General features: G+C 38.2%; 2 protein-coding genes across 4 annotated transcripts in view; one reads left to right on the forward strand and one right to left on the reverse strand.

Annotated features, from left to right (window-relative positions):
• Nucleotides 1-2,944, forward strand: part of ETFBKMT (electron transfer flavoprotein subunit beta lysine methyltransferase) — a 6,350-nt gene extending 3,406 nt beyond the window's left edge. For both annotated transcript variants that reach the window (XM_005421061.2, XM_031057039.1), the window contains exons 3-4: nt 1,061-1,191; nt 1,922-2,944. In XM_005421061.2, coding sequence (XP_005421118.1) covers nt 1,061-1,191; nt 1,922-2,286 — 496 coding nt within the window. In that variant the 3' untranslated portion in view covers nt 2,287-2,944. The remainder of the gene's footprint in view (nt 1-1,060; nt 1,192-1,921) is intronic.
• Nucleotides 2,945-3,515: 571 nt separating this feature from the next.
• AMN1 (antagonist of mitotic exit network 1 homolog) overlaps nt 3,516-12,650 on the reverse strand; it is a 12,448-nt gene continuing 3,313 nt past the window's right edge. For both annotated transcript variants that reach the window (XM_031057040.1, XM_031057041.1), the window contains exons 3-7: nt 10,335-10,479; nt 9,750-9,967; nt 8,310-8,366; nt 6,574-6,685; nt 3,516-5,999 (exon numbers count right to left, since the gene is read on the reverse strand). In XM_031057040.1, coding sequence (XP_030912900.1) covers nt 5,926-5,999; nt 6,574-6,685; nt 8,310-8,366; nt 9,750-9,967; nt 10,335-10,479 — 606 coding nt within the window. In that variant the 3' untranslated portion in view covers nt 3,516-5,925. The remainder of the gene's footprint in view (nt 6,000-6,573; nt 6,686-8,309; nt 8,367-9,749; nt 9,968-10,334; nt 10,480-12,650) is intronic.

A 12,650-nucleotide genomic window follows, 5' to 3' on the forward strand; every position in this document is an offset into this window, starting at 1 on the left:
CTTCCAGGCCCAGATATTTCCATCCATCCATTCCCAATGTACACCAGTCTTAACATTTCTGTGACAGTCATCTGCACTGGAGTCCCCCTGCAAAAGCTGTGTTTACCTCTGACCCCTGTGAAGAGTCATCCCTCACTCTCCCTGTCAGAAGATAACACAAATGTAGAATCCTTTCTTATTTCTACTTCAAAAGTAGTTATGGAAATTGATAGTAACATTATGGTGGTTTGCAGTAATTCATTTCACCCAGTGCTCTTCTCCCTGACACCTGGGGCTTTCCCCTTTGCAGCAAATTGAATTTCATAACAGTTGTTTAAGTTTTGAACCCTCTGCAATAGTTATAATATGATTCATAGTATTTAACAAGAACTGCAACTTGCCTTGTGTCAGTTCTCCACTTGCAGCCTAGAGGTTTCTCAGGGTTTCTCTTGGAAGGTGTCAGCAATTAGATGAAGATACCCTTTCTGCTCACCGCAGCTCTATTCTTTTTCTCATTGCTACTCAGAAACAACACTAAGCAGTCTCAAAGTATTTGCACCTCTATCTGCATCGCTCAGGAAAAGAAAGAGGAGAAATTCCTCTTCTTCCAAGCAGCTGCAGAAGGAGTGTTTCAGATTGGTGGGGGGGCACCATATTCACTGTGAACACATCATGTTTTTTTCAGTCAGATTGCTTTTAATTTCTACAAATCCTTACTTCACTATTTCTCATGGATTCTGATGAATTCTAGTTACCTAGAAGTGTCTACTTACCAGTTTGTGTCTACTTAACAGATAAGCTCACCTGTCAGAGAAGGAGCTGATTGACATAAAATGTTGCTTATTTGGCTGAATTTCTTTTTGTTTGTTGGTGGGGGAGGACACTAAGGGAGAAAAATTATGGTCCTTGATTTTTATATCATCTGAGACAAATAAGGAGTTTTGTGGCAGCTGCACATGTGGAATAGAGTTAAGGCACCACACTTCATTACATGTTTGGCAAGAAACTCTTATGCAGTCTAATGCAAACCTGAGAAACTTGCATTATCTTGTTCACTGCTTTAAAAGCTTTTCTTTTTCAGGTATATTTTAGATAATCCACATGTGGTTAAAGGGCGATCAGTTCTGGATCTTGGAAGTGGATGTGGAGCAACAGCAATAGCTGCTGTGATGAGTGGTGCATCCCAAGTCCTTGCCAATGACATTGACCCTAGTAAGGCTTTTTTCCATCTCTGTGTAAAGATACTTACTAATCTTTAAAGCACCTTTAACATGGACTTTTCTTTGCTCCATCTGGGAGAAATTCAAGTTCCAAACAGAATCCTAAGAATGCTAAAAAGAGGAATGGGTTTTGCCAGTACTGGAAGCTGGGTTGTACCAGCCTCTCTTGGCCTAGGTCTATCTCTATAGCTCCTTAGAACAAACAGCAAACTTTCTGTCAAGTGTTGTCCATACACCATCACAGCTGGTTTGGATGAGAACTCCAAGCACAAGCAGCAAGTTGGCTTCTCTGTAGGACCACAGCATTTTCCTGTACTTTCATGTACATCAGGGCCTAGATTTTGCCTTTTTCCTCTAGGCTTTGTCTTTCCATAATTGACTTATGAATACAGTTTATTAATAATTTAATTACTCATTAGTTAGGAAGAAAGTATATCCATAGATTAAGGCAGTTATTATATTCTACTTCAATTCCATGATTGGGTTTCCAGTGGTATCCATTCTAGGAAAACTTCTTCCCTGTGTCATGGTGTAATGAGGAGAAAATTTCATCACTTCATGCTAGATTTTGACTCATAATAAAAACTGTAGCAGCCCCCTAGATAGGATGAACAACAACATTTAAGAGAAGAAAATGAAAGATTTCATCACAGAAATATGTAAGAGGGCTGAATGGCAGAATCCTAAAATGTAACTTTAATTTTCCTTTGACTTTTCTTCAGTTGCAGGAATGGCAATGATCTTGAACTGTGAATTGAACCACCTGAATCCCTTCCCCATCACCATTAAGAACATCATTAATTCAGAAGCTGGCAACTGGGACCTCATAGTCCTAGGAGATATGTTTTATGATGAACAACTTGCTGATGGTCTGCATCACTGGCTGCAGAAGTGCATCAGGATTCACCAGACTGAAGTGCTGATTGGTGACCCTGGCAGGCATCAGTTTTTAAGCCACAGCATTCACAGCCAGCTGCACAAAGTTGTAGAATATTCACTGCCTGAGTCTACGAGACAAGAAAACTATGGGCTAACATCAAGTATTGTCTGGAGTTATCAGCCCTCAAATCGCTCAGATGATTCTTGAAGCTGCCTTTCTATGGGATTTTGTCTCACTTGATTGGCTTTTTGCAGGTATATAACATGAAAATGGGAATTAAACAGTAAAGCAGCTTACTGTACCTTCACTGGACTGATTTCAATCATACTCACTGAGGCTTTTGCTCAATTTGATGTAAAAGCTACATGCAAACTGTATTCAAAGGGGCCTGCACTGAAGTGCAGATCTACAGACAACTTACATGTACGGGTTTGCATGCTTGATGTTTCCGATGTGTATTTGTGTCCTGCTGACATTACTGTGAAATGGTTTGGATGTCCAGCATACTGCTGTGGGGAGAGGGCTGTGGCTGAAGGACTACTGCCTTGCTTCTACAGGCTTCTGCAGCTTATTTATAGAAGATTTCTAAATATAGAAAATTATTGCTGTCCTCCATAAAATTCTCCACTAGATTTTTAGCTCATAATATGCTCAACTTGAAGTGCCTTGCTCTTTTTCTGGGTATCTCTTCTGAATGTCAAAGTAACTAATTTAAATCTCCCCCTTTCCCTCTATAATAAAAATTTCCTCTTCCTTGAAACTGACAGAGTGATTATGTAGGAGTTGCACCCAAATTTAAACTCTGCTTCTTGACTGCCAGCCAGTGTAAAAGCTGTAATAAATGGAAAGTGAATAAATAGTACCAGCTACGGGGTACCTTCATTCCCTTGAGAACAGGGTCAAATGATCTACATTCCCTACATTACCCTTTGCAAGGGTAAACCAGGTAATCTGTCACCTTGGGAAGCTGCTGAGGGATGAAGAGGTCTTTACTTCTGTGACAAACAGAGGGTAATGAAATAAAAACAGGGAATGCAAGTCTGATATAATTATTTTGCTCTTCTCCTGAGTAGATGCTGGACAAACTCCAGAATCATTCTGTTCTATCTGCCAACTAAGAACCACTTTCATCTCCCAAACATGGCCAAAAAAAAATCTGATCCTCAGGTAAGATGCTGTAACTGTGGCCATCTGAAGAAGAAACCAATCTTTTGAGAGTCTTACAGGAAGCGTCAACTTGAGCAGTCAATTACTGAACGAGCAGTGATAGGGAGCTAATAACTGCACCATAGCCCACCGTGCAGTGGTGCCAGGTGCTGTAGTGAAAGCTTACAAATGCGCAGTTGTGTGTGGTACTCACTCAGAAAACCATGGTATTCATGAAGTAGGAGGTTTAGGAGCATAGTCAGATGTACATGGTTCTATAATCCAACAAGTTTTCAGAACTATCCAAACAGCCAACTTCTAAACTTTAATCTTCGTAACAATATGTGAATATTCTGCAAGGCTCACAGCAATAACAATGTCCAAACAATAGAGAATATGAAGTGGCAAGCACAGCCATGAGGTTCTTCTCCCACTTCACCCAGTGCCTGTAAACATTTGTTGAAAATTACTGTGAACCAAAAAACATTCCAGTAGAGTTATGCAAATACTAAAAACATAAGCTCTAAGGGTGAAGGATTTAAAGTAGCTTACGTGAAACTTCCAAACCTAAAATTACAGTGTTACCTTGTTGCAGTGTTGTACAGCTTTTTAAGCACCAGGTGAGGATGTACCACTAAGTTACACATTGAGAAGAGGCTGTAGGGGAAGATGGTAAATCTACAGGTACACTTAAGGATACAGTGTAAGTTGCATTTGCCTTCAACAAGTGACAAATCCAAGGTTATATTAGCAAGGAGAAAAAGGACAACTTTGCTACTGAGGTTAGCAGCAGCATTGTTTCACAGGGCTGCCTAAACAGCTGTATGATTCAATATCAAAAACAGTGCAACACAGATTTATTGCCCAAGAGTTCAAAGGAATAATGGGTCCTGATTGATCCCAAGGATTCCACAGGGCATAACAATAAACTACTCCTCAGGAAAAAAAAATTAAAAAAGGAAACAAAAGCTGGTAGATTTGGTTATTAGGCCTCTATCTGGTGCAAGGATTTGCTGCAGTGACAGCTGCCAGATGCTTGTGGCTACTGTAGCAAAATCAACTCCTTGTACCAATGGTTTGTACTGGTGCAGTTACACCCACAGGGATCACAGGAAAATATTCATCACTAGGCTGAGCCATGCAACAAGAGTAAGGGATTTAGGTGCTGGTTTTGGAAAAATATGCTTTTACTGACACCTGAACAACTTTTCTAAATAGTCTTGCACTTTCACAAACCATATAATCAACAGAAGAACAAAGATTATTGTCAGACATCATAATATCATTTAATATTGGCAACAAAAATTACCTACCATGCAATTAGACCTGAACTTTAAATAGATTAATATAAGATTGGTTTATTTCTGCAACACTTAGGTGTGCTATGACAAGAGTTAAATGGTAAATATATTCCTTATGGTTGCCTAAACTCTTTAGGTTTCCAGATGTAATCAATCCATGTTAGACCACTGTAGCTCAACCCTTCTACTTCCAGATCCAGAGGATGAACCCAGTGTGCTCCATGCCCTTATAAAGCTAAAATGGCTGGCATTAAGGAGCTTAATGCAGAAATCCTAGAACTCTGACTAGTGGTTATGCTGGTTCAAGAAAGCCAAGGAACATGACTTATAATTGTGATGAGAGCACTGCTCCATCATGTAATAAACTCGCTCTACGCTTCAAAAATTATTTTTTTAATATTACTATAACTGAACAATAAATTTATTTATATTTTCCAGCTTCTGGGGGCCACTGGATATGTAATGAACTGCATACAGCAGAACACACTCTAGCATCCTGAGATTTATGTGCTCAGACACTACATTTGATCCTATTTCACTCACAGATACACTTTATGAGTACCAGCATTTTGTTCCCCAAAAGTATTTTCATATAGAAACACAGGCAAAAGGCAGGGCAAATTAAATATTTGCCCACGTATAAAATCCTGTTCTTGGTCACAGCTACTACTCTGAAATTTGTAGAGTCACCATAACAATTCCAAAGCAAGCTTATGTTTACACATTCACAGGCTGTACTTTAGGATGTGTAAAAATCCAGCAAGTATTTGATGGTAAGTAAGAACAGAAACCTGCAGCATCAGTAACATCAGAAGAAAGGTACCTACGTTTTTTACTCCAGACCTAGCAAAAGTACATGGTGAAAGGAGATTCTTTGTTACTACTGAAAGTACATTTGTATCACTGTTAATGCCACCTCCATTTATCAGTTCTGCCTGTTGGTGTTTGTTAGATTCAACTCTCAACTTCACAGACACTGCTGTGTGTCAATGTTACATTTGAGCTGGGTACTTTTAATTTTAAGTACCACCCCAGAATACAAACTCAGAACACACACTTACCTAACCTGGGTTTGTGGCTAAATTGCTAAAGGATACTAAGTAGCAGCCAAATCCAGCACTTCAGGAAGCCTGAGCAACAGCCCGGAAATATTAATTATAGTTTAACTTTCCTCTTAATGAAGTATGATCGATGCAAAGACTGACAGGGCCCCAAGGAAAGTCAATGAGGAAGCCCAGGCTCACAGGCAAGGACTGGAATGGCAATGGAGACCTCCAGTGGGAAGCAGGAGGGATGCAACCTGGTGGAACAAAAGTCACCAGCTAGTTCTCCAAGGTGCTTGTTTACTGAAGGAGCTCTCCACCTGTAGACTTGACACTCACATGTACAGGATAAATAATCAGTAAACAGTCCATGTTAGTTGCTTGATTTTGTTTGATATGATGAGTTGCTCTAAAGCATCTCGGGACCGATCTGAGAAAGAACAAAGGAATTTCATGTTACTCATTCAGAATATAAAGGTGGTATTTGGACTAGGCACACAACACAGTAAAGAAATTCTATATCTGCATTTATATTTATTTTGCTACCACAATATCACAATTCAGATACATCTGTAGTAATCCAAACCCTTTTGGTTCTTTTTCCAATCACCTAACTGTAAAGCATCACCAACCAACAGAAGTTGAAACACCCATAGGCTGTCCTACTCTGTTCCGCTGTTTCTTGAATGGATGCTGTTCCACACTTTTGGAACAGAGTAGGGGTTTAAGATGCTAATATTTTTCTGAAGTCTTTGGGTTTTCATCAGCATGCTGAAAGGAGAAAAAAAAACCTATTTCCAAACAAACAAAAAAATCCTCTCTCTGAAGGCTGCTGCCACATTTCAAAGCAAAAGTCTCACCCTGCCTGGAAAGTCTCAGTGTACAATGACTATTTTATCCAGTAAGTTATTATTTGTTTGGGATTATTTATGGAGTACAGTGTGCTTTTCAGAAAGCAAGAAGGTATGATTAGCAAGAAGTTATCTTCCTGTAATTAGACCTACCTGTTATCAGTGGGCATCCATGGAACAGGAAAATGTGTATCTTGGGACAACAAGTAAGGACGGCTTCCACAGCGATGTCTGTCAGATTCACACAGCGCTCCATGTGGATCTCCTGTTAGGAAAACAGGAATGACAACAGCCTGTCAGAGCAGCCAGAGTTTTAGAGGCAAAGCTTTCCTTTGCCCAATCTATGTCAGAGATCCCTAACCAAAAGGAATTATGACCTCTGTGCATTGACCTCATATGTGGTCCTGTACAGAGCAGGAAAATACCCTAAGGAAAAATAAGACAGCTTTTCTGTAAAGAGTCTAAACTAAAAACATAAAGTGTAAGAGCCTGAGACCAGAGATGTGGGACTCCAGGCAGCTTTTCAAAATGCTCTTTATTGTATAGGAGATGTTACAGCAGTCTCAGGTTGTGGCTAACAGAGCCATGCCTACAGCTCCCAGCTACAGCTATAGGCAAGCCTGAAGCTGCTTTAGTTCTGGTTACAATGCATTATAGATTTTTCTTTTCTGATCATCTTAATACATAACAACCAATCAGCATCATACACAATACCTTTACTATTACCTATAGCCTATCACAACTACTATCATTACCATATTACAGTCATTACTATCCAACCACACGAGTTAGTATGGTACAGTTTAAGCTTAAAGTTGTTTTTCTGTTTTCTTGCAGCGGAAAATTCTTAGACCTTTTTTCTACTTGCCACATTGGCATGTTTGTTTGCCTATGGTATCTTTCTTCTTTTCCTAAGACCTATTTCTGCTTGGTAAAAACATCTGTTTTGTTTGTGGTCAACATATCCTTTGCTCAAGCCATAAAACCTCCTTCCAGCTAGACTTAACCTTTGCTTTCTTAGTTGTCTAGTAGTGACTGGCTCAGCAATTCTCAATTTAGACATCCCTTGTTCTTCTATATCAAAACTTGCTTCCATCTCTATTCTGTTCTCAGCTTCTACATTCAGAGAGCTTTCTGCCAAGCATCCATATCTGTGAAACTTTCTTGTCAAACTTTCATCTTTTCCAACATCAAAGGTGAGTTTTCCCAACACACACATAGCACTCAAGACATCTGAGTAAACTCTTCAAGGAGATTCCATGGTGTTTGAGTCCCATCACTTTGCCTATGATATTCTTCTACCAATTAGTTGTCCAGGAGAATAGAACCTAAACTAAATTCTGGTGTTTCCTCTATTTTCCCAAAACAGCCTCTGCTGAAGTTTCTAGTGTTTCTATTTACCTACATGGCTCCTAAAAGAAATCAAAGAATTTCTTCAAGATCAGACTAAACACTGCACTTTTCTTAATTTCTCTGCAGCTGTACAACTGCTGCCTTGTGTACATGCTAGGAAAAGATGAAAAGCAGAATAACAAAACAGGTTATTACCAACTTTTTCCCCTGCCTCTGAATTGCCTTACCTATCAATAAATTTAACATATAAGAAGAAATGTGGAAAAAAGATCTTCAAATCTAGTGAAATTAGCATTTAGTAAAATATACTTTGGAGTATATTTTAGGATATTGTAGGATAAAAGTAAAAAAGCCATTGTCTTATTGCAAAGTCTTTCCAATTTATAAACTCTAAGGATCTTGAAAGAGGTCAGAAATGAAAGTCAGTCAGTAAAAACCCTCCCTCCTAAGTAATGCTGCTGATAATATTAATTATAATTTTAAAATGCAGGTATTTTCCTTTGTTTATTCCTTTGTTATTAGGTTAAGTCAGTTACCTTTAAATTCTTTGAACATGTTCCACTCACTAGTGCTACAACGCCATCATCTGTTACCTGAGGGAAAAAACACAATGGATTAAAGCTCAATTTTTTTCAAGCTATTTAGATGCAAAAATCATATTAATTTATTCACTCCCTGCAGTCAGTGAATACACTTAACACTACAGTATTTTCTTCCCAGCTAAACTAGGAGAGAAAATTATCCAAGGTGGGGTTTTTTCATTCTATTAAATACTCTTTCATCTTCCTGCCACCTGATCCAGCCTGGCCTTCTGCAAGGATACTTCCAACTGTGTAACTGCTATTTCTTCAGCTTCCCTGTCTCATTTAACAGTGGGTACACTAATATGGCCAGAGCATAGCACTTTAAATTTATAGGTTGAAAAAGCATTTCTGCTCTACCTAGACCAATTTGGGTTGGGGAAAAAAGTAATCATAGTAGAAAAGTTTAAAAAAAAAGTGTAAACATGTAGTTACTGAAGAAGCTTTTACCTCATTTAAAATACACACAGGGAAATAGCTGTTTTCCATAAAGGCAGAGAGGCAAGGAAATAAAAAAGCAATGAAGTAACTCTGGAGAAATAAGAGTTAAATAGCAACAAATAAAAATTACCAAAAAAAAATTAAGACTCTTTTGATACCCTACTTCTGGAAAAATCAAAAGAATAGCATCTAAAATAAGAACCTCCTACATGATTTCCAGACCGACATTTCATTGTGAATGCTCAGTACTGGACTCACATTCAACATAATTACTCACCATCAGTGTCAACTGAATGCTACTTACTGCAAAAAACCTTTCCCTCGCTTCATTATCTCCCTGTAATTATGAAATATGTTACAGAATCGCTTTTGCAGCTTGTCTCCCCCTCCTCATGCTAAACACTGTTGTTAAATCTTCTTCCCTGCCATTTCTGACATTTAAAATGTCATTCTTTCAGTGCTGACTCCGTAATATAACTCTGACAAGCACAATCACTCCTAAAATATCATTTAATTATGGAGTGTTTACTCCTACTAGGTGCTTGTATTGTTTGACATCCTAGACCATTACCCACATCAGTTTGTCCTAACTGAAAGCAGGCAATAATCTGTCCAAGATTCTACTTTCTTTAAATGGAATATTCAGGATTACTTTACAACTTAAAGAAAATTATTGCACTAAATAAATATACTTAAAAAAACCCTAGGTAGATTATAACAAAAGTATATCTTTGGTTCACCATACATGTTCTAATATGAAAACATGTATTTTTCCAATCACTAATAAGCAAAATATACCCTTCTTTTTCCTTAAGAGGCAGAAATTAGAAATAAACTATGGTCCTAAATCTTGTCAAGAGTAAAGCTACAACAATCCCCTTTGAACTTCATCATGACAATCTTAAAATAGAAACAAACAAAAGTCAATTGGCCAATTGCCACCGTAGCTACTACCTGAGTAGATGAGAAGTCCACACTGTGAAGATATTTGCAGTTTTCTCCTAGTGCCTGCAGAGATGCATCCATGATGCCTGAGCAGCTGCCCAAGTTCACTATTTGTAGGAATTGGCAGTTGAGTGCCAGAGCCAGAACTCCACTGTCAGTTATATCACAGCACCTTTTGAAAGAGGCTTCACGCAGGTAGGGACAGGATAAGGCCAGTGCTATGACTCCTGCCAAAAAAACAACATTTGAAAGAGTTATTTGTTCTCTAACATAACCACCATGCTGAGTCCAAAGGCTCTGGAACAGGTTTTGAGGAAGGAATAATTAAGATAAAGTGGAAAACATGTTGAGCATACCATGGTTTTAGCAGAAATCTAGCAGGAGTGTAACCTGATAGCTCTCTCCTAAGATAATTAGTGCTCTAGGCCTGAAATTTACACCACTGGAAAGACTTTTAATTAGTACTGGGGTAGCATTGGGGATTTCTTTTTTAAGCAGTATTTACCCTAGATATATTCTTTGCAATTCATCCCAATCTAACAAGAAAAATAAGCCAGAAATAAGATCCCAGTTATCTGTGCACAGATAACACACCTTCTGAAGTAATTCCAAATCTGGTCTCCTTGCAGGAATTTAAGTTGATTTTTTTCAGCTGCTTGCAGTTATAAAGCTGCAATAATGCACTATCTGAAATATCACAGTCTCGGAGGTCCAGAGACTCCACAGCAGGGTGCAACACCTGTAATGAAAACCCACCAGTTCAGTCAAACTCTGCTATGCCATCAAACACATGCATTTTTACAGCCAATACTTGTAATATTACACATCACATACAAGTTTGCAATAGAGGGTGGGGTTACTGTGGTGGTGTTCACAGGGGCCCCAGAACGAGACGAGAATGTTGACTCCATGTTTCAGAAGGTTGATTTATTATTTTATGATATATATTATATTAAAAGAAAATTATACACTAAGAATACACTAAAAGAATAGAAGAAAGGATTTCATCAGAAGGCTAGCAAGGAATAGAAAAGAATGGGATGATAATAAAATCTTGTGACCTACCAGAAAGTCCAAGACAGCTGAACTGTGATTGGCCATTAATTAGAAACAACCACATGAGACCAATCACAGATCCACCTGTTGCATTCCACAGCAGCAGATAATTGTTGTTTACATTTCATTTCTGAGACCTCTCAGCTTCTCAGGAGAAAAGATCCTAGCAAAAGGTTTTTTCATAAATTTTCATAAAATATGCCTGTGACAGGGTTACCAGTCCTAGGAACTAAAAACTAAAGAAACTCTGGTCTGTTTGTGTAACAGTTCAGCTCCTACAGCACAAACTGTTTCTGTGACACATGGAACAGGAACACATTAATACTGCCACTCAAACAATGGAAATACAATCTTGGTGGTTCACCTGCTACATGTGTACCCAGGACAATGCCCTCATATGTGCTAGCAAACATTTGGGGGCAGAAATCTGCAGTGCAAAACAAAAACTACTGACTTTGATCAGAACTTCAACCTGCATAACAGATAAGAGTGATATTTAGAAGGAATTTCCCCCCAAAGTATTTTTCCCACCCACACACACTCTTTTGCTCATAAACAAGCACTCTCATTACCATACCATGAAGAGGTACCAAATCCTCATTAAATGGGATCTTTCACTCCCACAAGACCCAGATTGGAATTTTTGTGAAATCTTTCCCAAGAGAACATTTATGAAAGTTAGATCCAAAGCAGTGGAAGGCATCAGATTTTAGTAACAATAGCCAGATACTCCCTTGAGCTTGTCACTCCCATCCTTAACTCCCAGGGATAGAAACACAAATTTCCATAAACTGGCGAAGATAACAACACAGCTGAAAGGCTTCTTAAAGGCCTATTCCTCCTGTTGTTCACTCTAACAATGTACAATAAAGATACAAGGCAAACTGGCTGTTTTGCAAATATGTAAGATTTTGAGATAGACAAAGGGTTGTCTGGAGGCAGCACACAAAAAAAAAGATTTAAAAATACAGGTTTATATTTTGTGGACACTTGCCGAATGACTTTATAAAACTTCATGGTAAAAGGGATTTAGAATAAGGAGTTGGACATGCATGTGGATGGCTGCTCTAAGCAAAAAGCAGAGTAAGGGGGGAAAAGATGCATGGTAACACAAATTTGGACAAGAATACAGAGTTAAGAGATTAAATAAAAGTATACACAAAAGTTCAGATTAACAGAATTTCAACTGAAATTTAACTTCAAGCAAAATTCTATTAAAAAAAACCCCTGAAAAACAGAGGAAAGACGTGAAAGACATGAATAAAAATAAATGGGATACTGCTAGCAAAGAAAGCTAAGTATAATATGCCCAAGGAAAATGATGGATTGATAAGGATATAATTGCAGAAAATTGCATGAACAGAGAAAGAAAAAACACATGAAAAAAGAACCAGAGCAGAATTTCCCAGGGTCACATGGAAAATAGGCTCCAAGAGAAGGCACTGATGAACTGCTGATGAAGACAAATACAGAGGAGACTTTAGAAAGAGACAGCAGGAAAGTCTGTAAATTAAGGTCTCTAGTTTATTTCCAGGCTAAAAATATCCTGATGGATTTTGTGCATTCGTACACACACAATCACATGGCTTTAATTATATAATCTGTTATGATGTTTTGAATTTATTCCTTACTTAAAAGCCAGCCTAAACCAGATTTTGTCCAGTCAATTTTTCCAAAGAACTTGATTTTTACTCAAACACTTAATTTGTGTAAGCACAAAATAATTTTATCTAAAGCTAAATTATTTTGTTTCTAAGTTTTTCACAGTGCTTCTGCCTCTACTCTTGGCTCCACTATCATGACTCTAAGAAGCTGAGAATATTTGTCTCTTGAGTTCCAGGTCTAAGCAGGAAT

This window comes from Geospiza fortis, unplaced genomic scaffold (genome assembly GCF_000277835.1).
Source record: "Geospiza fortis unplaced genomic scaffold, GeoFor_1.0 scaffold10, whole genome shotgun sequence".
In the NCBI taxonomy this organism is placed as follows: domain Eukaryota; kingdom Metazoa; phylum Chordata; class Aves; order Passeriformes; family Thraupidae; genus Geospiza; species Geospiza fortis.